At 47.8% G+C, this 27510-nt stretch overlaps 1 protein-coding gene across 1 annotated transcript in view; it reads right to left on the bottom strand.

The window, feature by feature from the left end:
- LOC144753612 (protein FAM107B-like) overlaps positions 1–27005 on the bottom strand; it is a 98888-nt gene extending 71883 nt beyond the window's left edge. Inside the window, exon 1 of the mRNA XM_078641249.1 lies at positions 26865–27005. Coding sequence (XP_078497375.1) covers positions 26865–27005 — 141 coding nt within the window. The remainder of the gene's footprint in view (positions 1–26864) is intronic.
- Positions 27006–27510: the final 505 nt, after the last annotated feature.

Raw genomic sequence — 27510 nt, 5'->3', positions numbered from 1 at the left:
AGAATTGGGAGGGGCAAAAGATACACAGAACTTTACCCAGTTTCAACAACTATCTTATTAATATACCTAAGACGCTAGTGGTGACCCATCAAAAGAGCCAATTTCTTACGATCCAATGTTAAAAGGGTAACAAAAAAAGAAATAAACACGATGTAATTAATCGATCAGCTACAAAAACGTAAGAAATGTATTTTTTAAAATATAATATTGTGAATACTTCAATCAGGAATAAGAAACAGTTTACTCCAAGAAATCCTCTTGTGACGATTTCCATAAGTAAAAAGCAGAACACCCTTGCTTTCATAACATTAACTTGAGCCTAGACTTTCTCCAATTCAATATATATATATATATATTTTTTTTTTATTCAAACTCATGAGAGTCCTTCGGCGATACCCAGATACTTCTTCGACTTCTGCCAGGACAGGTGGCTTTTCACTACATCAGTATAGGCTTATCCCATTTTAGCCTGGTAGCAGGCAGCAATTTTGCAGCAAAAGGCCCGAATTCAAGCAGTGGAGAAGAGCAGCGTCACTTTAGATTCATACCGGATCCCAGAGGAGGTACAAGTCCCTCTTCATTTTTGCTTTCAGCAAAAAGTGCTGCAGATGGAATGCAGAACCAGAAATGGCAGTAAGCAGGGCCAGACTGACTACCGGGAAGTTTTGAATGCTGTTGAGCTGGGGGTTGATTTCGTTCATAGAGACCTGCGTGTGCTAAACAAAATTCGTTTTGCATTAATTATTTCGAAGCACACGCAGGTCTCCATGAACGAAATCAGCCCCCACCGCTGTGAAATCAGCCCCCAGCTCAGCAGCATCCGAAACTGCCAGGTAGTCAGTCCGTCCCAGGCAGTAAGAACGTGGTTTCCCAGAATGTGTGACTTGGTATTGCGGGGCTGCCTCCTTGGCATCTTCGCCATTGTTGCCACATGCCAACAGTCTGGTGCTTGGCTGGAAAGTGTTTCCGTATGGCTGCCATCCTGGCCTGGAAAAATGCTGTAGATTATGGCTATAGTGTCCACTGTGGCCATTTGTAATCAGTTGTGGAGACATTCTACTTAAAGTCTTTGCCAATAATGAAACTTCTCTGTGCTGTGTTTACTCTTGTCTCCATCATGTGGACTTCTAGTAAGAATGAGGTGGGGCTGAGGCTTTAAGAAGCTTGCTGCTGTCACACGGACTTCTAAGTTCAGGATGATTTCATCTTGAGATTTACAACGGTTGTTCTACTAGCGTGTTTTAAATGTGGTGTTCTGGTTGCATGCTTTCCTAGTGGTTACATCCCATGGGCTGGGGAGTGTCTACTGGACTGCTAGTTCAGCTGCTGAATTGCAGCTGTCATGTCAAGGTGTTTTTTTAATGTTATAATACTAAACCATGTTGTCTTCCCTACTTTTGTTGGAGAACTATGGTATTTGTGGCTAATTTAAAGCACATTTAGGATGTACGCACTGTTTTTACTTGTCACATTGGTATATACTAGTGTCTGTTGCACCCCCTTATTTTTTCCTTTATTATTTCACCTTATTATACGGTTTCCTCACCAGTAAGTTGTTCCAGTAAAAGTGCTACAGAAGTTCTGTAAATATATTTGCATAGTGCATTGACTAATCTAGTGGAAACAGTGAGTTTTCACTGATGTCCAAGAATATTTCATTTATCTTGTAAAAGCCCAATTGTCTGTTCACAAATCATTTACTGACAATACTCTTTTCAGCTACGGTATTTAAACTCTTTCATATGAGATCTGAAGCCAAGAGGTATGGAAAGCAGTCCTTCGTGTGATCTTTAAGAGGTGATCCAAATTTAAAGCACAAGTGTGAAATTCCAGTCAAGGTAATGCTGTCTTTCACAATGAATTGGCGAGACAAATAACCCTGATAACGGGTGGAGTGCTTTCAAAAGTCACAGCCACTGCAATTGCTTAGAGTCTTATTCTAGTCCATCGTTTTTTGCCCAGAATGTCTCTCTAGACGAATGCCTGTAAACAGTCCCTCCATAATGCCCAACGTATGCATGGGTGTTGCAATCCGCATCAGCCTTAATAGTGCAGCAGTGTTGAAGAACGGGCTAGGGCTCTTGCCACTTCCACTGGGAATTCCACAAGACTTTTTGGGAACATGCTCACCTATTTTGCCAATTGGCTATTCATTATATTTATGGTCCAATTAAAAAAAAAAAATAAGTCACAATATATGAGAACAATAACAAGAAAACAATAGAAACAGTAATGCGTCGCTGCAACAAACATCACTTAGTTGTCGTTTGCATGGTGCGTCCCCCCATTCGAGGCTGCTTTATTTTTACTCAGGAAAAAATAGTGCCCGAAAGACAGGATCTTGTCCGAGTTTGCCTTGTTCATTTGTTAGAAAACTGATGCTCTTGTAAAGGGTTGCTGATGGTTAAGTTGAGTATGCAATGGATTTATCCCACTTTTGGGCCACGTGCAAAAAAAAAAACAATCACTATCAAAAGTGTAAGACCCTTAGGATCGCCATAGCATAATGTGATTAAGGACGCGTTTATTTGAAGATATTTCAGTTCCCAGTCGGAGAGAGGTAGAATTGAGCTGCACCACAATTAACAAGAGCTAGTAGTGGGAAAAGGGATAGGCCGGCGGGATGGGGGGGGATGGGTAGGAGTGTGTAGTCCAACAACCATTTCACTAATTAATATATTCCCACTGGGAAATAAACATGTAAAACCTTGAGATTTGCGTGATATAGCGAAACGGAACTATATCCTAGGTTTCAATGCACGTAAAATGTCTTGGAGGTGGGGGGGCTGCGCAAGATACATCCATGACAAACCACCCTGCCTCCCTGACCCACGCAGCACCCTGCAGCGGTATGCAAGCAGGTATGCAACAAGAAGATCCACTGCGACCGACAGAATACCTCCATAAATAACTGAAAGCTTTTATGCATGTAGCTCATACGGGTATTGCATCTGACAGAAAATGTACTCTGGAAAATGAAAAACAACACACACACGTGTTCCGGAGTCTTGTTTCAGATGAATGAGGATTTTCTGATTTTGCACTGAGTAGAAAAATAGAGAATGTTCTAGTTCAGAATCTGGATCCACTAAATCAAAAATCAAACGAACAAGGGGGTTTTGGGGGGCAGCCGAGCCTCGAGGGGCGCCCCCCTGGCAGATTGGGAGGGGGAGGGGGGTGAGATGGCGACGGCCATTTGGGCCGTTGGGCTGCTTTGGGATAGCGCAAAAGCAGCCCAAGGATAAAAGCAAGCCCAAAGTATTTTAAGGGTTAACGGGGCCTGCCCAGCCACCATTTTAGGTTTGGTAACCTGGTAGCTGGGAGCGCTTAAGGAGAGGTTTTTTGTCAAGGAGTGGTTTTTGTCAAGGTTGTGGGCAAGTTTGTCTGGCTTGTGGTGGTTGTGCGTACCTTCGGGATAGCGTGATGGCAGCTGAGGATTTTCGTGTTTTGGAGGCCATTCGCCTGCTCAGTGAAGCAGGACGAATGGACCTCCTGGTGGCCCCTCAGGTGGGGGGGGCGGCCGGTGAGGAGCGCATCGGCTGGAGTGGCAGCGGCCGTTCTGGCTGCTCACCACCCCGGAAGCTCGCAAGGACCCAGGTAAGACACCCGGGCCGTGAGGAGGGGCTGAGCGGGGCCCTGGGGAGCGGGGCTGGGGGTGCAGGGGATGCGGGGGGCCGGGGGAGGCCTTTACGGCGGGGGCGATCTGGGGGTCTGCCGTCAGGGCCGGCCGGAGTGGAGTTGGACCGCCCGCTGCTTCGGAGGAGGTCTTGGAAGTGCGGGCGGAGGGGTCCACCGGGTCCTCGAGTGCAGGGGCAGGCGGGCCTGGGAGAGCGGCAGGGAGCAAATGGGGGGAGGTGTGAGGAACACTTCCCCCATCACAGTGTAGGCAGGGGAGTCGGGAGGGGGTGAGCGTGCATAGCGGTGGGGCAGCGGGAAGAGCGCTCCCCCCGTGGCGAGAGAGGAGCGTCAGGGTAGTGCAGGAGGGGCGGGGGGGAAGGCCAAGGCCAAGCGGGCCCCCCGGGAGGGGAGCGCTTCGTCGGCGAAGCAACACGTGGTCCCCATGGACGCGGCAGGCACACGACAGGGGGGGGCGGATGTCAGTTCCCCCCACGAGTCCAAGTAGAGCGCGGGGGAGACAGGGACAGATGCAGGTCGGGGAAAGGGTGCACGGAAGGGGGGCTGTGGGTGTCTGGCCCGGGGGGGGCGGAGGACGGAGTAGGCCCGGGGGGCGGCAGCAAGCAGGTCAGGTACCCCGGGGAATCAAGGTGGGGGGGATCCGGTAGGTATGAATGGATGGGTGGGGCCTTGGAGGACGTGGTGTTGGAGGAGGTGGGAGGCATGCCCGGCGGGGGGTGGGGGAGGGCTTTGGGGCCCAGGGTGAGCAGGGGAAGAGAAGGGAGTGGTCCACGTTGCTGATTTTAAAGGAGAGCGGAGGGGACTGGGAGGGACTAGACGTCTTTGAGTCGTTGGAGGAGGGGGTCAGGGACGTGTGGGAGGGCAGGGAGGGCCTGGGGGGTCGAATGCCTTGCAGGTGGAAGGGAGGCCGGGATGGGGGGGTTCATCTGGGCAGGGGTTTGGCGCGGGGGGCGGGAGGGATGGGGCGGAGGGGTCCGACGACAGGGGAGCAGGTTTTGGGGGGTTGGTGTGGAGCGATGACGGGGAGGAGGTGATTGGGCAGACAGGGGGGAGGGGGAGCGGGGGACAGGTGGGAGGCAGGGTGGGTCGGGGGTCAGGTGGAGTGAGGTACCCAGCACTCCAGTCCGGCCATTTTTCTTGCAGGAGGAAGAGCGGCGAGGGGCTCTTGACTTGGCAGGGCTGTGGACGGCCCAGCGGCGCCAAGGCGAAGGGAAGGCGGAGCCTCCCGCGGCAAGCCTGGTACCGGCGGGGGATCCCGTCGCGGCCGGCACAAGAAGGCCCGTGGTGGGCTCGCCGACCCCAGCACCCATGGGGCACCAGCGGCCTGGGGAGTCTCACCGGTGGAGGAGCACCACGCGGGTTGTGTTTAATGTGGCTGGAAGGGGCCAGTCGGCGCCGCCGACGGGACGGGGGTGTGGAGCAGGTTTTGTGCAAGTGGTAGAGGATGAGGATAGCTTGGAGGAAGGGGAATTGGGGGATGGTGAGGGCGGAGGGGGGCGCAATAATGTTGTTGATGGTGTTTTGTAGAGGTCACGGGGCCAGCAGGAGCGGGCGGCCCGGGCATCTCGTTGGGAGCAGAGAGCGTCGGCGGTGGAACGGCATGGTGGAGGACGGACGGTGGATGCCTTGGTGACAGGTGCGGGAGCATCGGCAGCAGCGCTTCTGGTATCGGTGGGGGTGAGGGGAGGGGGGGGTTGGGGGTGTGTGGCTGCGTAAAGGAAAGTATGTGACAGACAAGGGGGTGGGGCCGGAGGCGGTGCTCCAGGAGCCGGCGGGCAAAGACGCGGGTGTGGGAGCCACGGAGGCGCCGGACGGGGCGAAAGGGGCAGGGGTGACCGGGCCCTCTGGAGCAGCAGGATCAGCTGACGCGGGCGGAACCTGGGGCGGATGCCGCTAAGTTGGAGAGTAAGAAGCTAAAAATGAAGAAGCTCCCGTATATGGGGGTCACGAAGCCGCAGGGGGCGCACTTGATGCTGGCTACGAAAGAGAGGATTTGGAAGGGGGAGTACGTGGAGATTCTTAAGTTACTTCATCGGGAGGTCCGGGCGAAGGAGGGTTCGAAGGAGGAGGAGTATGAACTCCAGAAGAGGCCGAAAGTGCCTCTCACGATAGAGAACTGGACGGCGGCCTTTTTTATTTTTGCGAGCGTGTACTGCGAGAAGTTTCCGGAGCGGTCAGTGTGCTTGTTTAAATACATGGACGTTATTAGGAAGGCCCAGATTATGGTGGGGTGGTTTTGCCTGGGCGCAGTACGATGAAGAGTTCAGAGCGCGGATGGCCTGGGACCCGGAGGCAAAATGTGGCGAATTAGATACGGACCTTTGGCAACACACGATGGGGTTGGTGGGGTGAGGGAAAACCATTTTTACAGCGAGTGGCTTGCCCATAATTTACCAGCCCTTTCAGGGATGCCCCACCCGGGCAGGGGTGGGGCAGCGGTCAAAAGTCAGTCCGGCAACGCAGGCCCTTGTTGGGATTACAACAAAGGTTTGTGTACGCGGGAGCATTGCCGTTTCCGGCATGAATGTTCCGGCTGCAGGAAGTATGGACACCCCCTGGTCAGGTGCTGGGATGCAGCGGGCACATCCAAAGGAGGTCAGAGAGGAGCAGCAGGTGGTCAGCGGGTGAGTTCCCAGCAGGCAGCCTGGACGGGCAGAGGTGATGGAGGTCAGAGAGGGGCAGCAGGTGGTCAGCGGGTGAGTTCCCATCAGGCAGCCTGGACGGGCAGAGGTGATAAGGGTCCTGGGTCAAAGGGCTCTTACGTCGGTTATGGTGGATCAGCTGGTGGCGGCGCTACGCGATTACCCTGACGTGGGGGCCGCCGAACGTTTGAGGGCAGGGTTCCGGTTGTGGTACGAGGGCCCCAGGCGGCGGAGGTGGGCCGACAACTTGAAGTCTGCCAAGGAGCACCCGGAGGTGGTGCGGGGCAAACTGGAGAAGGAGGTGTGCGAGGGCCGCATGGCGGGTCCTTTTGAGTATTGGCCGTTGGAGGAGGTCATTGTCTCGCCAGGTAGGTGTTGTGCCAAAGAAAGAGAGAGGACAGTTTCGGCTGATACAGCACCTTTCCTTGCCCGAAGGGGGCTCGGTGAACGATTTCATCGACGAGCGGGAGACTACGGTCTCGTATTTCTCCGTTGATGCGGCCATGGCCTTGGTAATGGCGGCGGGCGCAACGGCAAGGATGGCAAAGTGAGACATCAAGTCCGCTTTCCGGCTGCTCCCAGTCCATCCAGACGATTGGGGCCTACTGGGAATTCAGTTTGACGGCCGCTGGTACGTGGACAAAGCATTGCCGATGGGCTGCTCGATGTGCTGCGCACTTTTTGAATGTTTCAGTACGTTCCTGCAGTGGCTGTTTATGGAACGGATGAGTCACCAAGGTGTTACAGACTACCTGGATGACTTTTTTCTTGTCGACTCCCCCGGTTCCGCGGACTGCCAGGAGGCGCTGGACAGGTTCCAAGAGCTCATAGGGGATTTGGGGGTGCCACTGGCGCCGGAGAAAACAGTGGGGCCAGGCACGGCGCTGTCCTTTTTAGGGATTGAACTGGACTCGGTGGCAATGGAGGCCTGTTTACCAGTGGATAAAAAGCAGCACATGCTGGAGCTGGAAGGAATGTTGGCACTACCCAAGGTTACGGTTTTGGAGATTCAGGTTTTGCTGGGCCACCTCAATTTCGCCTGCAGAGTGGTGCGCGTGGGGAGGACTTTTTGTAGAAGGTTGGCCAGGGCGTTGGCAGGGCGGCACCCACTGCATCACCATGTCCGGCTCCCCGCGGGAGTCAAAGAGGATTTACGGATGTTCTTGCAGCATTTCAATGGAATTCCCATGCAGTTGGGGGAGGCTCTGGTGTGGGACGTGCAGATCTTGTCGTACGCGGCAGGGAGCGACGGTTTCGGTTTGTACTGGCAGGGGCGGTGGTGCGCGGAAAAGTGGCCCCCGGAGTGGGCGGGAGGGGACAGGAGTATCACCTTCCTCGAGCTTTTTCCCTTGATCGTGGCGGTGGCAGTGTGGGGGGAGCTGCTGGCACACACGAGAGTAACTTTTCATGTGGACAATATGGAGGTGGTCAATCGGCAGTCGGCGAAAGATGTGCAGGTGTTGAAACTGCTGCGTGTGTTTGTGCTGGGCTGCTTGCGTTTTGATATTGCTTTCCGCGCGGTGCATGTACCCGGGGTCGATAATGACATTGCGGATGCTTTGTCATGTTCGCAGTGGGGGAGATTCCGAGACTTAGCCAAGGACGCAGACCAGGAGCCGACTGGCATTCCCCCTCAGTGGTACGCAGGCAACACAGGATGTTGCAGCTGGTTCTAGGGTCCTTGGCGGTATCGACGAAGGTGGTGACGTACTTGACTGCTTGGGAAGATTTCTTGGCGTCCGGGGCGCAGAGGCCGGGCGCGAGAGGGGACAGGCAGGAGGACATGGTGCAATTCATTTTGGATTTAATTGACCAGGGTTTCACGCGGGTCACGATTGCGAGCAAACTGGCGGGGATAGCATTCATGGGCAAGTTGTTGTGGGGTATGCGCCGTCGGCGGGGGAGCTGGGGTCTCGCATGTTGGAGAGGTGGGCCAGAGAATGCGGGAGAGGGTGCAGGGTCCGCCAGCCGTTGTCGCCGGGGTTGCTGGTGCAGGTCTTCGATGCGTTGCCGGGTGTGTGTTTCACCGCCGGGGAGGCCTGTTTGTTCGCCACACTGATGGCATGGATGTTTGCGGGAGCCTTTAGGGTTTGTGAGTTGCTGGGTGTGCGAGAGGACGTGGGGTTGCAATGGTCAGAGGTGTTGTTTGGGGAGATGGAGCTCCACGTGTGGTTGAGGAGTGCAAAGACGGATCAGAGGGGGGTGGGCCGTTGGGTGTCATTGTCGGCGGGCGCGTCGGAAGGTGGGAGCCCGGTGAGGTGGGGCTTGCGCTTGACAGCGGCGGGGCATGTAGATGGGGCAGTTTTTCGACATGCGGATGGCCGTCGGGTGTCGGCGGCACAGCTCCTGGCGGTTTTGCGTAAGGCATTGCGGGGGCTGGGGCCGGATGGGAAGCGCTTTGGCACCCACTCTTTCAGAATCTGAGCGGCATCGGAGGCTCACCGGACAGGGCAGGGGCGAGGGGACATCATGCGGCTGGGCAGGTGGTAGTCGGACTGCTATCGCCGGTACATTCGGGAAGCGCCCGGCGTTTGAAGCGCGCGGTGACTATGGGGAACGTGGTACTTACTGTTTGTTTCTTTTTTAGGTTCGGTTGTGGGTCCCCTCGCCAGAGACATGGCGGTCTGGATTGTGGGGCATTCTTTTGTGAGGAGGGCCCAGGTGCAGGCGCAATCCAGTTATTTTGGCAGAAATTTGGGGTTCAATCCGAATGTATTTAATATAAGTTGGAAAGGAAAAGGGGGCATGTTGTGGCGGGAGCTGGTGTCCACTCTCAATTCAATGGTGGTAGCGGGTAGGTGTCCGGATGTCCTAGTGTTGCATTTGGGAGAAAACGATATGGTGAGGGAGACTGGTCTTGTGCTTATGAGGGCCATGAAGAGGGACCTGGGGGAGATTAAAAGGAGGTGGTCAGGTTGTATGGTGGTGTGGACGGAGTTTGTGCCGCGTCGGGTGTGGAGGGGCACGGTGCATCCTCAGGCGATTGACAAAGCGAGGAGGAAGGTCAATGTGGATATGGTGAGGTTCTGTAGGCACCTGGGTTTCTCTAGGATATGGCATAAAGACATAAGATACGACGCCCCAGAACTGTTCAGGGGGGACGGGGTCCATTTGTCCCATATGGGCATGGATCTGTACCTGCTGGAGCTTCGCGAAGTGTTGGCGCGGTTGCTGGGGGTCCGCTAGAGAGCGGGATGGTTTTTGGCTGGTGTTGGGGGAGCGGGGTGGGGGAGGGGGGTCAGGATAAGTAGGGCGGCAGTGTAGCCACCTATCCTCTTGACTTTTCCTGGGTGGCGATGTTTGTTTTGGAAGTTGGCCAAGTTTGGCTGGAGTTTTTGGTAGTTAGGGTTAAATTGGGGAGTTGGGTTCAGGATCGGGGAAAGGTTAAACAGGTTGGAGGCTTTACATTGGGGCTCATTAGTTACAGTTGCAGGAAAAAGGATAGGAGGTTAGGTTTGAGGGGTCAAGAAGGTCAAAGGTTATGGGATAGGATTGGGTATTATGTAATTTATGTAATGTATTTGCATTTAATGTATTGTGTTTTGCAGGGTGGGGGATGTTTTTATCATGTGGGGATCGTAGGGGCAGGGGAAGAAACCCAAGGGGTCAGGTAACTCGATGTTTAGAGAGGTTTTAGTTTTATAAGGCGAGGAGCCAGTTAATAAGTTTGTGATGTGCACCTGTTTCAATAAAGCGGCCTTTTACACACACAATACAATTGTGAGTCTGGCTTGCCCCCCTTCTCCCTCCCAAAAGGCCTCTTGTAAGGCGGTGACCTCACCGCAGCAGCTCGGAGGGAATTCCTGATAAACAGAGGCGCGTGATCTGAGCTTCAGCTTGCTGAACTCTCCCTGAACCTTTCCTGAACAGCCTCATCAGAGAAGCAGATAAGAAGAGTATTCAAGACGGCCGGCCGGTGTCCATAGGGGCTGTCCAAAAAACGGACAGGGTGGCACCCAAAAACACTCCTTTCCATTGGGAAGCCAGTGTTTACCCTAAACGCTGACGCTACCCAAATGAAAGGAGGGGCGGGGCTTAGAGTCCCTTTTTGTTTACAAGATCTCTTGCAGGGCGGGGCAGCTTCGCTGCCGGCTCACGCTCGACCTAAAAATGAAAGGAAATACGTCCCAAATAATGAAGAGTGAGAGACTGCTCAATCTTCAGTTGCCGTCTTGTCTGTAATTTGTTTCAATGCACTGGAACTCATTCACTAGCACAGGCTGAAAGAAAGTATTGAAAGTGGATCTGGGTATGGAGGGAGGTCTCATCCTGCTGAATGACAATCTGAGGTTCATCCGCGTATATCATTCATTCATTCATTCAATAAACTTTATTTCGGTTGGTTATAACCATCAAAGTACATAAAAATACAATTTCACTTTCCGACAGTTCATTGATAATTGTGAGGGTTAAAATACATCGTATAGAATCAGAAGGGAGAAGACAATTTGTTAAGACTATAAAAATTTAAATAGATTTTAAAAGTAAAAAAAAAAAATTAAGATATCGTTTGTTGAACCAATTATTTCTCAAGACTCTACAAATAAAAACATGAGTGTCCTCCTTAGGTGAGTAATTTTTTTCTGGTAAACCACATAGAAAACAAAAACTTAGTTATGGCAGACACTATTAATGGATTTGTGTCAGACTTCAGAATCCTAAAGAATGCTAGGTAGTCCCTAATGCCCAGGTTGTTGCATAGCTGTATTATCCACTTTCTTCGTATAAGTGAATAAGCTGGACAAAAGAGAGTAACATGCAAAATCGTTTCATTTTCGGTTCTGCAACCAGGGCATAGATGTACAGAACCTCCCATCCACCTATCAGTCATAGAATAAAGGGGCAGTGTTCCGAATCTAAACTGCAAGTACAGCTTCTTCGCTAAAGTAGGCTGGATTACATCTATTTCTTGTTCGAAGCTGTAAATAGACTTATGACTCAGGAAGGCACCAGTCAGGCTCGTTGGTAAAACTGAACGAAGTGTCCTCCCGAGGTTAAAGTCCTTCATGGCACTGGATAATGTTTTCTTAGAAATAGTTAGAGATGTTACCTCAGGATTTGTCCATAAGTTTTCGTATCCAATTTGAGCAAGGGACTGTCTAACAAAGCGTAACCATGGGATTCTGCCTGCTCCTGGGGAGGCTAGCACCACCTTTAGCTCCTTTTTATAACTTTCTAGTTCGGGGGTGCTCCACAGCCTCCTCCAGAAAAGAAGAGGACGTGAGGCGATAGCATCGGCAATAGGCCTGATATTCAGGTCTAGCCTAAGTGGGACCAATGGAGTGCTTCTAGGCAAGGTTAGGATTTGCCTAATAAAGTTATTTACTGTAGTGGTTAAATCGGTAGAAGGAACATGTCCCCAAAGTTCCGCCCCATAGAGGGAAGATGATCCGGCTTGTACTTTGAAGATTTCCAGTGGGGCACTAACAATTTTGTAGGCGCAATTTTGTTTTACTTTTAAAATTCCCCCTGTTGTCTGTATAAGTTTTAAGTTGGCCTTAGCCATTTGTGCACCCCACCCCATTCTGTCAGTTAGGGTCAGACCTAAATAGTCAAATGTTGGAACTCTTTCTAGTGGTCTGCCTTCCATCATGGGATGTGGGCAATTAGTAGTACTGGCATTAAATACCATATACTTGGTCTTATCAATGTTAACTACCAGATTTCTATGGTTACAAAATTTGATAAACTGGTTTAAGAGCCTCTGCATGCCCATGGGGGATTTTGAAAGAAGCAGAGTATCGTCTGCAAATATTAGTGCAGGGAATCTCTGCTAGGCTAATTTTGGGGAGTCAATATCTTTTGCTGATAGTAAATCTTCTATGAACCCGTTGAGAAAAAGGGAGAAGAGGGTTGGGGCAAGAACACAGCCCTGCCTAACCCCCTTCTCAACTGGAAAGGGCCCAGTTAATTGACCATACTTTCCAAAGCGTACTCTAGCGTAGGTGCCATCGTGAAGATGTTTAAATTGGTGGCATTGATAATAAAATAGCCCAAAGTTGATTTCGATCCACCATGTTGAATGCGGACTTAAGGTCCACAAACGTTAAATATAAACTTCCCTGGTCCAGGACAACATGCTTCCAGTAAAGAACCTGGAGCCGGAACAGTTGATCGATTGTGGACGTTTTAGCCCTAAAGCCTGCCTGGACAGGAGTCAAAATATTATTGTCACTTACCCAATCCAGTAGGCGTTGCAAGAGTAGTCTTGCATAGATTTTCTGGCTTACATCAATAAGGCTAATTGGCCTATAATTTGATGGTTTTAGCAGAGAACCCTTTTTGTAGATGGGTATTATTTCTGCCCCCAACCATGTACCTGGGAGAGGTAGGCCCTGCAAGATTGCATTATAGAGTAGTAAAAGATAGGGGGCCAGACTACCGGTTCTTCTTTGAAGAGGTCGCCTGGGATCCTATCTAGTCCAGGGGCTTTGTTTGATTGCAGGGAATGCACTGCAATAAAAACCTCATCCAAGGTGAAAAGTGGTGTGGGCCAGTTAGAGTCCAAGACCGTCGAAGGAGTGGGGGCTAAGGTTTTTGAGATTGGGGGAATAGAGTAGAGCTCTTTAAAGTGTAAGGACTAAAGTTCTTCAGGAATATTTGGATCAATCGAGGTCCTGCCTTCTGGTTTCCCCGTGTGGACTAGATTCCAGAACGACTGTGGATCTTTGGCCTCGAGTGCGGATCTGAAGGCGTGCCATCGTTCTTCTTCCCACTCTTTTTTTGCGTTAAAAGTCATTAGTTTGTAAGCACGCCTGACTTCAGTCACGGCAGCCGGGGTGCCTTGTTTCAATGCTTTAAGTATCCCATGCTTTAATTCTCTACAACCCTTGTTGAACCAGGGATGTTTGATAGCATGGGCCTTGGGTTTAATAGGGGTTGTTTTATAAAAGGAGTTCGCCAATAGGGTAATGAGTTCCTCATGTAAACCTGACTGGGTCTTTTGTGCACTAGTACCAAATGGAAGAGTCAAGATGGAATTTGCCCTTTCTAGGATGGGAATTATGCTTAAGTACAATTTACCCATATCTTCAGAGGATTTCTTCATGTTTGCCCATCTGATTCTCCTCCCACCTTGAATTATTCTAAGATCACTATTTTCGTAGATTTCATTACCCTCAGTTGTCAAATCAAAATTGATCTCCATTGTCAGAGGGTTGTGGTCGCTTTCCGTGCGACTAGAGATATGAAAGTTGAGAATCTTAGACCATAGGGGCGTGCTAACCATAAAGAAATCAATTACAGACGTTCGTCCCATTCCGCTGTATGTTGGATGCCCTGGATTATCCCCCTTGAATCGCCCATTGCATGCTCTGATGGAAAAGGAGTAGGTTATAGAGGTTAACTGGAGTACCAGGGCTGACCATTGTTTAACTGGATACATATTTGGGTAAGGGATTGACCATATTTCATCCTCTTCTGTTGAGATTTGGGGGACTCCTATAAGTGGTTCAAAATGGCAATTGAAGTCACCACCAATCATCAACGCGACATCTCCCGGGAGGGAGTGCAAGAGAGAGGACAGAGAGTCTAGGGTCTGGGAGGTGCCCCCCTGACCTACTGGCCTCGAATAAATATTGATGAGTGCCAGTTTAGGTGTTTTAGTATGTGATAATATAATACAAGTTAGGTCTGGGCTTTTGGTGTCTATCCTTTTTACAGAAAACCCAAGATGGGCACCTATCCAGATACATAATCCCCCCGATGGTCTGCCTCTGGGACCTTTCAGGGCTGGCTCCATGTACGTGGAATAGCCCAGTCTGTGAATTGGGTTAAGAGCCCATGTTTCCTGGAATATACATATCCCATGAAGGTCTACAAAAGTGCACCAGTCAGGAATATCCTGGTTGGTGGCAAGACCTGCTATGTTCCAGGATAAGATTTTTTAGGTTGTGTGTTGATTGTAATTTCTAGATGGCTGATTGCTACAGTTAACCAGACTATTCGAGCCTCAAAATACATTGATAGACCCATATTTTACAGGGGCGGGTGGTACAATGGTAGACACAGTAGTATGAGTTGTTGGTGAGATTGCCATTGATTCTCTCGGCGATGAGCCCCTAACAAGGGAGGATTCATCACTAGATGATAACAGATCTAAACGGCCTCCTGCTCCCTTCCACTCCAAACTCCCATAGACATCTGGTAATGGCTGGCCCATGACTTGGCCAGACCTCTTTTCAACAACTCCCCCATTACCTAAAGATATACTATTCAGTGCTATGCTTTGGTGCACAGACCGTCACTCGCAGTCCCCCAGTCCTGAGAGGGCATCGAACCTATTAAAGAGCATGATGTTCCCCAGAGGGCATGGGTTCAGCGCTCCATCCTGTGAGAATAGTTCTCTTGGGATTGGGTGCCGGGGTTCGTAGAAATGGGACAAAGGCAAGGTAAGAATTCCGGGTAACAAAACAGTTTGGGGCCAATTACAGATACATTCGACACACCTCCAGTCTCTAAAATTAATTATAACACAGTCCCCCATCAGAGTTTTGGTACTCCTGCCAATCCAGTTCACTCTCCTGGCGAACAGAATTTCTGCTGTTATATTTGTTGGGAGTGGCCGTTTCTCATTAAGCCAGAAGGTGCACTTGTTTTTGAGTTCTGCATATGTCTCCCTCTTCCCCTCGGCCAGTGCAGGAACCTCCGCCAAAACCACCACATAAGGCGCTGATTGAGGTGGGAGATTAATAATGGGCAGGGGATCAACTCTGTGGGCCAAAGGCACCATAGGCGGTTTGTGTGATGTAGATGCTAGTCTGCTTACAGATGCTTGTTGAGATTTATCCCTTTTTACTATGTTTGCATCTGCTGATGGATTGGAAACCTGTTTGTTAACATGGGGTATGGTGGGTTTTTTTGTGTAGGGACAATGTGACTGTTTATTGCTACATCATCATTAAGGTCAATTGGTGTTTGGCAGTGTTTTTAGCCTGCCTGTGAATAGAGTCCTTATCCCTCAACCCCGCTTGCTTCTCAAATGATGCGAGTGAGAGTTCAAGGCAGACCAATCTGTTCTCAATAGAGTCCAGTTGTGCGGTAATTGGATTACAATGTTAAGTACTTTCCAGTCTCTTCCAAAACAGAGGGCCCATATAAGTTTGTACTTCTCCCCCCAAGGTAGAATTAGGCCTGCTAAGCCCTTCTGTAGCAATTGTTATTGAATGGGCTGGACTACGAGGAAGTCGTGCAACTGGATCTTCATTGGGCACGTCAATTTTGCCAGTTTTAGCTTTTTTACCTTCCACAATTGTTTGTACCCCAGTGCGCTTCCTTTTAGCGGCCACTCCCGCATCTCGCTGAAGAAGACCTAATTTTGCTTGGGAGGCTGAGCGGGTTTTAATATTGGGAGAGGGGATTAACTTTGGGACAATATGAGCGTCCATCCCAGGGGAGTTTGAGCATGTTTCATGGATAGCAACAGACTGTAACGAGAGACTTCGCTCCGCTACTCCTGAAGGGGGCAATGTGTCCTGAGAGTCAGTTAGATGGTATATTGGTGATCTAGCCCTCGCCAGGCTTGCCAATGAAGATCTCTTATCAAATGGGGTTTCCAAGGATAGTCTCTGCTCAGTGAGTTCAATATCCTTGGCCAGTGCTGACGAGACCCTGACCAGGAAGTTATCCAGTGTGCCCAGTAGAGATCCTCCAGTGGACTTCCTAATGATCGGTGTATCAGGTGGTATGGTTGCCATGATTACTGTTAGGAGCCTGTCTCTTATACTCCTCTATATCAGGAATCAAATACAGTCACACAGTTACAGTTGAACTGACCTTGTTTCGCTGGAGCAGATGAAAGAGGGATGGCCCGTCCCGTCCTTGGCCGGTCTAGAACGGCTCGTCCGGCGACGCGGAGGGTTGCTCCTGTTAAATGCGCCTCTTGGCGCGATGTTGCGGCGTCAGTTACGCCGCGCCGCTGGGACTGCTGGGAAGTGTGGTCCCAACGTGGCTGAGGCGGCTACTACGGCGCTGCTGCTGTGTCCGTAGTGAAAAGGGTGTCCCCGCTCCTTCCTTGCTGCCCAAAGTGACTCTTGGCAGTGGCGGCGAACTCAAAACAACTCCCCGTATATCATGAGAGGAAGTTCATAAGATTGGATCAGGTGTTTTGGGGGCTACATACACATTAAATAGTACTGACCTCAAATAGCGGCATTGTATGACAAGTGAAGGAATACCTGGTGTACAGCATGGCCTTTAATAGCATAGTGGGTAATAACTGTGACACATGGCAGTAAAAACAGTTCTTGCAACAGCATTCTGGTGTAGTTGCAGGAAAAATGATAAAGAGTTATTGGTAAACCTTTTGGCTCCTAACTGGTAGGGGTGGAATGGGCAAATATGTAACCTCAGAATGTCACATTACAGCTGAAGCTTGGTTCCACCATTTTTCTGTACTGCATATGAATACATCTACAACTCCAGCTGGTGTTGATGCTAACGCTGTCCCTTTGAGAGACACTGATATTGAAGTACGCCCTCCTCCCACTGGATAAGAATAGGTGATGGCTGCTATTGTAGTGCAAAAGAGATGGAAAGCACCTCAACTAAATTTAGTCACAACAGGATGTTTTTTCCTATGATGACCACTTTACTAGACAAGACCTAGGAGATGGGATCACCTTCCCATCTTCGCAATTAGCAACAATAGTACTTTTATTCAAAAAGGGAGGTTGGGTGGTGCAGGAAAAAATACAGGCTTATCTCACTCCCTGAAGGGCATGGACAACTATTTGGCAAAATTCTGACAGCAAGGCTGCAAACCCACCTGTCTACTAATAAAATAATTAAAGACTGGGAGGCTGGTCTTCGATTATTATTGGGAACGGTTGAGCAAAAGTTGAGACTCTTTTGCTTTAACATGAAATATATTACCCCGAGGAAAGAAACTGATTTGTTTTACCTTCTTTGTCCTCTATGTTAAGAATGACTTTAGGCAAAAACCCGGCCCCCGCGCTTTGACTGATGCCATCTTTTTAGTCTATGCAGATACAAAGCATCTGTACGCTTTGGCCTCCAAGAAAAAAGAACAGAACACTTTACTGCAGGTAACGGGTTGAGCAAGATGCCACCTGGTCTCTTTATTAAGATATTAAAAAATTACTAATTGTGCAAATGTAATGTGGAATGTCATAACTGGATCACCTGTTCCATGTTTGTTACATGCAGATGATACTGTGTTAGTTGCCCATGCGGAAAATGGACTACACACCCTGTGGGAAGCATTGAAAGGGTTTTTTTATTTGAAAGAGCTTTAAACCACTCCTAGAAATGTAACTTTGAGACTTTGAGAAACAGGCGTCACCTTAAGGCAACATTTTGGTTAAATAATGAAAAACTAAAATTGTTTGAAGGTTTTGTTTACCTGAGCATCTGTTTATGTCAGAAAGGATGATCTGCCAGCATCTTGAGTAATTATGGCCCACTTGACAGCAACCTTAAACGAGAAACAAAGTCCCAGGTGGGGGCATTATATAAAGCTGAGCTTTAGGGCAAAACAATTTTTTAAAAATCAGTCGCTTTCCTAGGATACCTCTCTAAGGAAACTCTGTGAAGTTCCATGGTCTACCTCAATGAATCTACTTAAATTAAAGTTGGGAGTCCAAAACAGAATGCATATGGTCAGAACTAATCCTGTCTTTGTGGGGGCACAGTTGTTAGCAAATAAGGAAGCTAAAGTATGGCAGGATTGTATAGCTGATCTGCTGACTACAGATAATCCAATGAGGTACCCCTGGATAGAACATGTTAAGAGCAATCTTATTAGTCTTGGTAAGGATCATGTGACCTGTATGACAGTAACTGGGTTGTAGTTTAGAACATAATTGGGAAAAATTTAACTATAATGTGTGTAAGTTCTATAATGGATGGCTCTTTGTGGCCCGCCTATCGGAGAAATAAGATAGTTCATGGGTAAGGGAATTATTAGGATCAGATTATGTCACAATATAATATATCTCTCTCTATATTTGTTTTCACCTGGGTATTTTATCTTTGTAGAGCTTTGCAATCAGGTAAGGGCTCCAATAACTGCAGTTGCTGATCTATAGCTGTGTAGAATGACATTTATTTTTATTTTTATGTTCCTCATTCATTATTGATCAGCGTGTTCATACCAGATGCGGATGGCAGTGAAATGGAGTGATTCAAGACAATTCATGTATCTTGGCATAAATAGAATTACTACATCGTGCCGACTGCAGCTGCGGTGCTCTATCGGTGAATACGCACTGAGTTACTCAACCCAAATATCTCTATTCAGCACTAACCAACAAGTATTCTAATTAAACCACTCATCAAAGGGTCTTTGTTCTTCAAGTGAATTCTACGACCTGAAGATGGTCTTATAGATGGACAATATAAAAGACGGAAATGTTAACGCATCAACCCAGTTTCCAACTTGCTAACGAAATGTTGTGCATAGGAAATGTATGTTTTCTATATAGGTTGTTTCCCTTAAGATTATTATTTGAAATGGGTTTTAGTACATCGGTGATAAGGATACATTATTTCATGTGATTGTGTTTTTTTGTCACCTATGTATATCAGATAAATGTGCACCCTCAAGTTTCTATTTCTGATCATAAATGTATTAAAAGAGGAATACATCCCATTCTTTCTCTTTTTTTGAGATTCACTATAGAATTGTTTTATTTATGTTGAAAATTTATATTTTTGATGCTTACTCCACAACTTTTAGAAGTTGACATTTTCATGTCTTAGATATTTAGTGCATGTAGCCTGTCTCTGGGTCACATGACTGAGTGTAGCTGACAGTTGGGCTTTGTGTATTTCTCCTAGACAGCCACACAAAATAGAGAACTTAGATATTCCTGAATGGGCTATCACTGGTAGGATATGAGGGGGGAGCTGAGCCCAGCCCTACTTACACTTCAACAGACTGTGTCCTGCCTCCAGACAAAAGTGCATACCCCCTTGTAGTTAGCCTGGAGCCAGGGCAAGGAAGGCCTACAGACTTCAAACGGGATTTCTGGAAACTTCTCCCACCTTCCAGAGGAAGGCCACCGGGCGTGAATTTTGGATATCAGACACCAACCCTTCCACACACTTATGGTTCAGTGGATACTTCAAAACACACAAGATGATGGACTGCCCTCACAGTCACAGTCACTGGAGTCAAGCTATCCTGGCTGATGAAGACTGATAGCCAGAAACCGGTCCTAGGATGCTTGATTCAGGTCCAGGGAAGACATGGCTTGGCAGTTCGGGCTGGACTGTTCCCATGAGGCACAGGGTCAAGACTGATTTGCATATGGCCATATCTGAACTGGGGTGGCTTGGTGAGCAAAATAACGATGGATTAAAACCAGATCTGTGACTGGGAGTGAATGTTTTGCCATTGTGCAACATTCCGTCCATCAACTTGTGTGTTTTGCTGTTCACCCTATGTGGGAAGGGTATGCCCAGACGTGGGTCCCGTGCTCACTACGCCACTAGAGTCAAGCTATCCTGGCTGATGAAGGCTGATAGCCAGAAACCGGTCCTAGGATGCTTGATTCTGGTTTAGGGAAGACATGGCTTGGCAGTTCGGGCTGGACTGTTCCCATGAGGCACAGGGTCAAGACTGATTTGCATATGGCCATGTCTGAATTGGGGTGGCTTGGTGAGCAAAATAACGATGGATTAAACCCACATCTGTGACTGGGGGTGAATGTTTTGCCATTGTGCCACATTCTGTCCATCAACTTATTTGTTTTGCTGTTCACCCTATGTGGGAAGGGTATGCCCAGACGTGGGTCCCGTGCTCACTACGCCACTGGAGTCAAGCTATCCTGGCTGATAAAGGCTGATAGCCAGACACGGCCCAAGGATGCTTGATTCCGGTCCAGGGAAGACATGGCTTGGTAGTTCGGGCTGGACTGTTCCCATGAGGCACATGGTCAAGACCGATTTGCATATGATATGGCCATATCTGAACTGGGGTGGCTTGGTGAGCAAAATAACGATGGATTAAACCCAGATCTGTGACTGGGTGTGTATGTTTTGCCATTGTGCAACATTCCGTCCATCAACTTGTGTGTTTTGCTGTACACCCTATGTGGGAAGGGTATGCCCAGACGTGGGTCCCGTGCTCACTACGCCACTGGAGTCAAGCTATCCTGGCTGATGAAGGCTGATAGCCAGAAACTGGTCCTAGGATGCTTGATTCCGGTCCAGGGAAGACATGGCTTGGCAGTTTGGGCTGGACTGTGCCCATGAGGCACAGGGTCAAGACTGATTTGCATATGGCCATGTCTGAACTGGGGTGGCTTGGTGAGCAAAATAACAATGGATTAAACCCAGATCTGTGACTGGGCGTGAATGTTTTGCCATTGTGCAACATTCCGTCCATCAACTTGTGTGTTTTGCTGTTCACCCTATGTGGGAAGGGTATGCCCAGACGTGGGACCCGTGCTCACTACGCCACTGGAGTCAAGCTAACCTGGATGATGAAGGCTGATAGCCAGAAACCGGTCCTAGGATGCTTGATTCCGGTCCAAGGAAAACATGGCTAGGCAGTTTGGGCTGGACTGTTCCCATGAGGCACAGGGTCAAGACTGATTTGCATATGGCCATGTCTGAACTGGGGTGGCTGGGTGAGCAAAATAACGATGGATTAAACCCAGATCTGTGACTGGGGGTGAATGTTTTGCCATTGTACAACATTCCGTCCATCAACTTGTGTGTTCAGTAGATACTTTGCCAGGAAAAATGTCTGCTGTGCTGCTGAAAGAACGTCCACTCTGAAGAACTGCTGCCCGGCAGTGCTGACCTGCTGCCTGGTGCCCTTCATGCTTGATTGAGAAGGATTGGGCCTGCATCTTTTGAACCCAAGACCCCAAAGTGACTCCAAGGGCTAGTTGGCTTGCCTCCTGACTTGAACCTCAGGGACAGAAGGCTCTAACAACCTTGAACCCAGTACCTGGACTCTGCCATCTGTGAGTCTACCCTGTCAAGTGATGCCCTTGGAAGTAGGCCTAAGGTGCTCTGCTAGTCTCTGTGGATCCAGCAGAAACTGTCCATCTCCTCTGCAGCATGGCACAACCCAGAGCAGAACAGACAAATGCTGCTGCTGCATACACCAGTACCATTGCAAAGATCCGCATCGCAGCCCGTCACCCCATCGGAACTGCTGCTGCATGACGCATCCTTGGTGCAGCCCCTCACATACCTCATCAATGGCAGCTTCTACAAAGACGAAGGACTAAGCATCGCAGCCTCGCTCCTTGGAACCTACACGTCGCCCTGGCTGCGTGATGCATCCTCGACGCCGGATTTTGCTTCGCAAGTCCTCGGCAATGGGATTCTCAATGATGACGCAGGACCTAACACCGCAGCCTAACCACATTTTGGAACTGACGCATTGCTTCAGGTGCACAATGCAGTCTTGACACAGATCTTTGTAACTCCCAACAAACCAGGATTTAACGTACTCTGTTCAGCTGACCTAACTGAGTCTTTGTCGCTGGCCCGCACTACATTGCGTTCGGCCTGAACTTGTGACTTTGTCCCAGTCCGGCACGACCACATATCCATCCACAGTTGGTGCTTTGTGCATTTTGTTGCTATTTTTACTAAAATCATTCAAATTTAATAACTTTGCTTCTACTAATTGGATTTTTTCAGTTTTGGTCTTGTTTTATTTATTAATAATTGCTCTATGTTTCCAAATGGGGTTGGCACATTGTGTGGTGTGTGTTCAGGATGTATGATGTTACAACGCATGCTTTTACCACGCATGCTGTTACAACGCGGTTTTTACAACGCAAATCTTTACAACGCATAGCGCTTTGGGGTGCTGGAGAGTGAATAGTTTAATTTACTATTCCAACTCCAGTCCCGTGGACACTAGGGAAGGTGTTGGATAGTAAATTAAATCAATTCCCTATCCTAGAGCGCCCCCCAGCGCAATGCGTTGTAATGGTTTTCGTTGTAAAACCTGCGTTGTAAAAGCACTGCGTTGTAAAAGTTTCGTTGTAAAGGATGTTTCCCGTGTGTTCACTGTGTTACTGTTTGAAGTGTTGCACAAATACTTTACACATTACCTCAGAGTTAAGCTTGACTGCTCTGTGCCAAGCTACCCGAGTGTTGAACGCAGGTTAGTATAGGGTTTGCTTGTGACTTCACCCTCACAAGGATTGTGGCCACTGCTTAAGTAGGGTTTCACCCCAAGTAACCATAACCCCATTTCTTACAAGCAACAATCTGGACCTCTGTATCTTCAACACTGCAGATAAACCTAGCATAAGCACTGTGGTTATTCAGGCTGAGTCATAACTTTCATTCCTCCTTTATCACTTTGATGGGAGAGAACACGGCCAGAGATGGCGCTGCATCGCAGCTCCATGCAGGGGCAGCCATCTCAAAAACCACCCCACCCTCCCCAAAAGAGCCTATTTTAAAGACCAGAGCCTTTCTTAGCATGAAACAACACCTTAATAGCATGTGCTAGGGTTAAATACTTTGCTACGTTTCATGTATGTATTGCTCTACATGCCTTGGTCGACATCTGTTGGAGAGGGAACTACAGTTAAACTTTTAATAACATCAGAAACTGGTTTATGACACTTTCTGAAAGAAAGTTAATAAACGTTCCACCAACTACACGATCAAGGAAACATGACAGGATAAGAACATTTTTAGTTACTGCATCATAAAAGCACGCAGAAAAGGTGAAACCTAGATGATATTCATACAATAAAATAGATTGTGATTTACTAAGTGACAAAGTGCAATACTTCATTGCTATGTGCTAGAAATATGTAAATGCTAACTTCTCACATTATGGAGTTTACCTCTTATCCTGCTTTATTATCATGTAGAGTACGTATAATTAATGAAGAACTTATCAAACATTAAGATTGAACCTGATTATGACATAAATGGTGTTAAAATCTTTCCTTGTGTGTAGACGTGTGCATCTAAATGGCAAGAGAAAAATAGGTGTTACACATTTCTTATTAATGATGCTTCCATGAAACTTTCAGAGATTGTATCTCACATGTGTACTGATGTCATACACGTATGAGATTTTTGTATAAAGATTTTAAATATATTTATATGTTACTATGTTCGAAGAGCAGAAGTATACCATACTGACATGTGTTATTTTTAACCATAGTAAATGATTTCAAGTATATCAGAGTTATACTAGAATCACAACGTCTTTATGGTCTCTATGAATATATGTCTATTAATTACATATATTTTACGTTATATTAGCTCAATTTAATGTAGATCTAATTGCATATGTGACATTTCTTGACTTGCTGAATCTACTGTTTGTGAGAAAATTCTTCAGTGTAACAAATAACGTGAAACAATGTTTTCTGTCCTGCATGATCATATACTGTACATGACACTTTGCAACATTTTTCGTTACAATCCTGAATAGCTGCCTGGGCAACTGTCCTCTTGAACTCGCTTATGTGCTTTTGCTAAAGGAGCATTCTTTCGACGTGTCACATAGTGGATTGCTCAAGTACTGTGTAATTGTCCCACCTATTTCTCTACATTTTGCTTCTTCTTAATGGCGCCTGGCACCCATCCTATATGAACTGACCAATGAACTGGGTTGTCTGACCAGATTAGGTGATTCCAGGAGGTGTCATCCTTGGAACTTTAAGAATATAATATTATGTGATTTAACAGACTTGGCGGAAGTGGCTTGGTTGGTAGTGTTGGTGGCGGGTGAGCCTCTGCTGCTATTTCTTTACTTACGGAGATCTGCATATGTGCTGCCAACCAAATCCTGCAGCAGATATTTTGCGTAACTTCTGTAGCACTCTTAACTTGCCTGATGCGGACATTCCTTGCATCCTTCCTGAAATGATGCATATGCTGTGCACGCATGGTGGTCTCTTCCTTTCTGGGAGACTGCTGGAATAGGCAGTTTCATGTCCCTTCTTGAACTCTGAGCTTTGGATTCTTATCTTGAATGTCTCATTCGAATCTGACCAAATCTGTTTTATAACCTGTTATAAATATACTGATGCACGCACTTTACTTTAACTTTTGATAAACTAAATACAATTTTCCATTACGACTCAGCTATCATGATAATTTCTAATCAAGTGAATGTGCATTCTTAATTTGGGATTACTAATGGCCAGATGAAATCATATTGGAGAGATCTCACAGCATCCATCACTAATGCTATTATTCTGTATAGCTTTAACTGCGCTTTTAGTGTGTATGATTTTGGCTCACCTATGTTTCTTCAGGAGATTTGGGCTTGCTGTGATTATCTTTCATCTTTACAGCATTGTTTTGAGAGTAATTTACATGAGTTTAATTTCTGGTTTGTAGTTTAGTAATCCAATTCCTGGTCCTCATTGGATGACTGTTGGACCCTTTATATCTAACCTCTCTCAGCACAAAACAAGATCCATCAGATGACCAAGAGAGTGGTATAAATGGAACAATCGTAGAAGGAAAAATAACGTTTTCACGTGGGCCCAGTAACCTACAGCTCATGATGATTTACTTTAAACTAGATATGGGGCTTTCTACTTGGTTATCGTTCAGTCATTGTTGATAGTGATCCTGGATCTTGGGCAGTCTGGCCTGCAGCTTGTGGGACACCCCGCACCACATGCAAAAGGCACCTTTTGTCCCAAGAGATTATGTGGCACGAAAAGGATTTCTCTGGTAATCTGCACAAGATTTCTTCTAAAGCCACATCCAGTTTCAAAGCAGCAAGGATGTCAGCCACTTGACCGAGGTTATTTATAGAGGGCTCTTAAAGAGTTTGCGGGGGGGATGGAGGGGGGGTGGAAGGGAGGGCGGAACACAACTCAGTGTTATAAAAGAAGGACCACTTGTAATGAGAGGTAAACAGGAGGGATGACGTTTTCTCTGAACAATTCCAGCAGAAGTGAAAATCTCAGAATAATTAACCCAACAAACAATAATATTGGATACAAGCTAGGCAAAGGCAAAGGTTTAAAAGTAAATGTAATATACTGGTTTGCTTTGAAATAAACAGATGGTCAGAGAGGCTACAGGGTTCCCCTGAATGAAAATATTATAAAGGCAAAGGAGCAGTTAATTATAATAAAGGGAAACGGATACATGCACTGCAGTAAAGAGTACACGTAAATGAGAAAAGGAAGAGGGAAGAATACCAGGAGTTGTAACAAAATGAAGAAACACAGAAGTACCGTTAGTCATTTTGGCCATTTACCCCAAAATACCAGAAATTTACTAAAAGAAAGATTAAAAACAAATTGCTTTTGCGTTAATCACTCGAAGATTAATCACCTGAAATAAACCTTGTAGGATTAAGGAAACAGAAATTAACGAGTGGAATCCTAGGAAGACAGGCGTATGATGGGCTGCGAGTAGTAAAAGGACGTGAGAAGTCCCACTTCGTAAATAAACTGCTTTAAGTTATTCTCACACCTCAACATCTGAAAGAAACTCAGTTGTAGGAAGGGCTCCTTTGTAGATAGTGCGTGAGTGGTAAAGTGGTGGAACACACGTGAGTGAGCCTTTATCCCATTCTTCAAATGGCACAGTTCGTTTTGAATCCATTGAGGAACGTGACTTTCTTTCGGGTTAGAACCCTAAAATAAAGTGGTCCTCGTTCTCTGAATAATTCAAGGGAGAGGAGTAAAGTCACTGCTCAGCACTGCCAAGCAACTCAGGGGGGTGTCAGTGGATTCTCTTTTCTTCCGAGTCCTATCGACTCACGCCATAACGTCACTTCTGCAGACATGCCAACCCTCCCGATTCAGGCGTGAGACTACCGATTTGAAGGCTAGTCTCCCGCCTCCCGATTCCTGCAAGCAAAAACCCGATTCCTCGGGGTTTGTTGACAGGGCTTAGTATTGTGTGAAGTGCTAATTTTTCCAGCAATAGTCAAAGTGGCCATGGAGGGGCTCTCGATGGGGTGAAAAAACAACAAAGGGTCATTAACAAGGCAATTGTCTTTTGAAGACCTGTGAAGTAAGGGGGGGGGCGTGTGTGTGCACAGGAAGCTGTTTTCGGCTGGGGTGTCACACAGGGGCGGGGGGGGGGAGGGGGGGACAACACTTGCATCACCCTCTCAGCCTGCCATTGCGCTCCATGCTTGTAAAAGGTAAGAAAAAAAACGTACATTTGTGTTTCAAATGTCCAATCCTGCAGCAGCACACTTCCAAAGCCCATACACGCCAGTAACCCAATTTGAAGCCCCATTCTCCCGATTTTAAAAAAAAATCTCCCTCTTTGCTCTTCTGAAATGTTGGCATGTATGCTTCTGGTCACCAGAAGAACTTCAGACTGCCACATTTACATCCAAACGCAAGAATTCTAATGCAATGGAGAGGCACAAAACACATGCATACCAGAATTTCCCCGTGACAACGGTACACCCATGCAATGCAGGTATAGGTTCTAGCAATGCTAACAGGTCATCCCTTCCGCATTCAGTGCACCTGGCTTGTTTTGCGAATTGTCAACCCACTCATGGAACTAGCTGGGTACCCCGACGTCAAACTGACGCGCTCTGACTCGGAGACGACTCAGCTCTCGCGAGGAGCTCCATATTACAACCCCATTTTACAGGAGCCCACCCCAAAGGCTCGCCCGCTGGGCAGGACCTACCTTCTTGGCATGAGATTGGAATCCTCCCATCCTGCTCTGGGCCACCACCTCCTGCCCTCCGAGGGTGGCACACCGGTGACGGCTGGTGAGGGCTGCCGCTCTGGCACAGCCACTGATGGGCACAGGTGCTCTAGTGGGCATTCGCTGATTGTGGGCTACAAGGTGGATGGGAAGATTGAGGAAAGCGAAACAAGAGTAGGCACGAAGTAGATAAATGAGTGAGTGTAGGGGGAGAACGGAGGTGGCAGTGAGAGAGAGGGAATAAAGGCCGAGGAGAGAGGGTTTAGAGAAATGACGAAGAGAGCGGCGGTGACAGAACAGATACAACTGGTAATGTATAAAAGGAAATTTCATGGAAAGCGGGAGTAGGAAGCAAATCTATATAATGTGTCATGGTCCACAACGTAAACTTCAAGAGAAGGCATAACTGTGATAAATAAGAAAACCGGGCGAAGGCCAGAGAAACGAAGCACAGACAGAACCTAGACTGTAAAAGGGGTCATGTGAAGGACAGAGAGGGGGAGGTAGCGAACGGGATGGTGAAAAGGGATGGTGAAAAGTAAAGGAAGGGGCGAGCTACAGGAGCCAAAGACAGTCAGAGAGAATAAACTACAGGATTAGAAGGAAGGAGGGGCCAGTGTGGCAA

Source organism: Lissotriton helveticus, chromosome 5_1 (genome assembly GCF_964261635.1).
Source record: "Lissotriton helveticus chromosome 5_1, aLisHel1.1, whole genome shotgun sequence".
Taxonomy (NCBI): domain Eukaryota; kingdom Metazoa; phylum Chordata; class Amphibia; order Caudata; family Salamandridae; genus Lissotriton; species Lissotriton helveticus.
The sequence above is the reverse complement of the archived record's forward strand: the minus strand, read 5'-3'. Positions and strand labels throughout refer to the sequence as shown.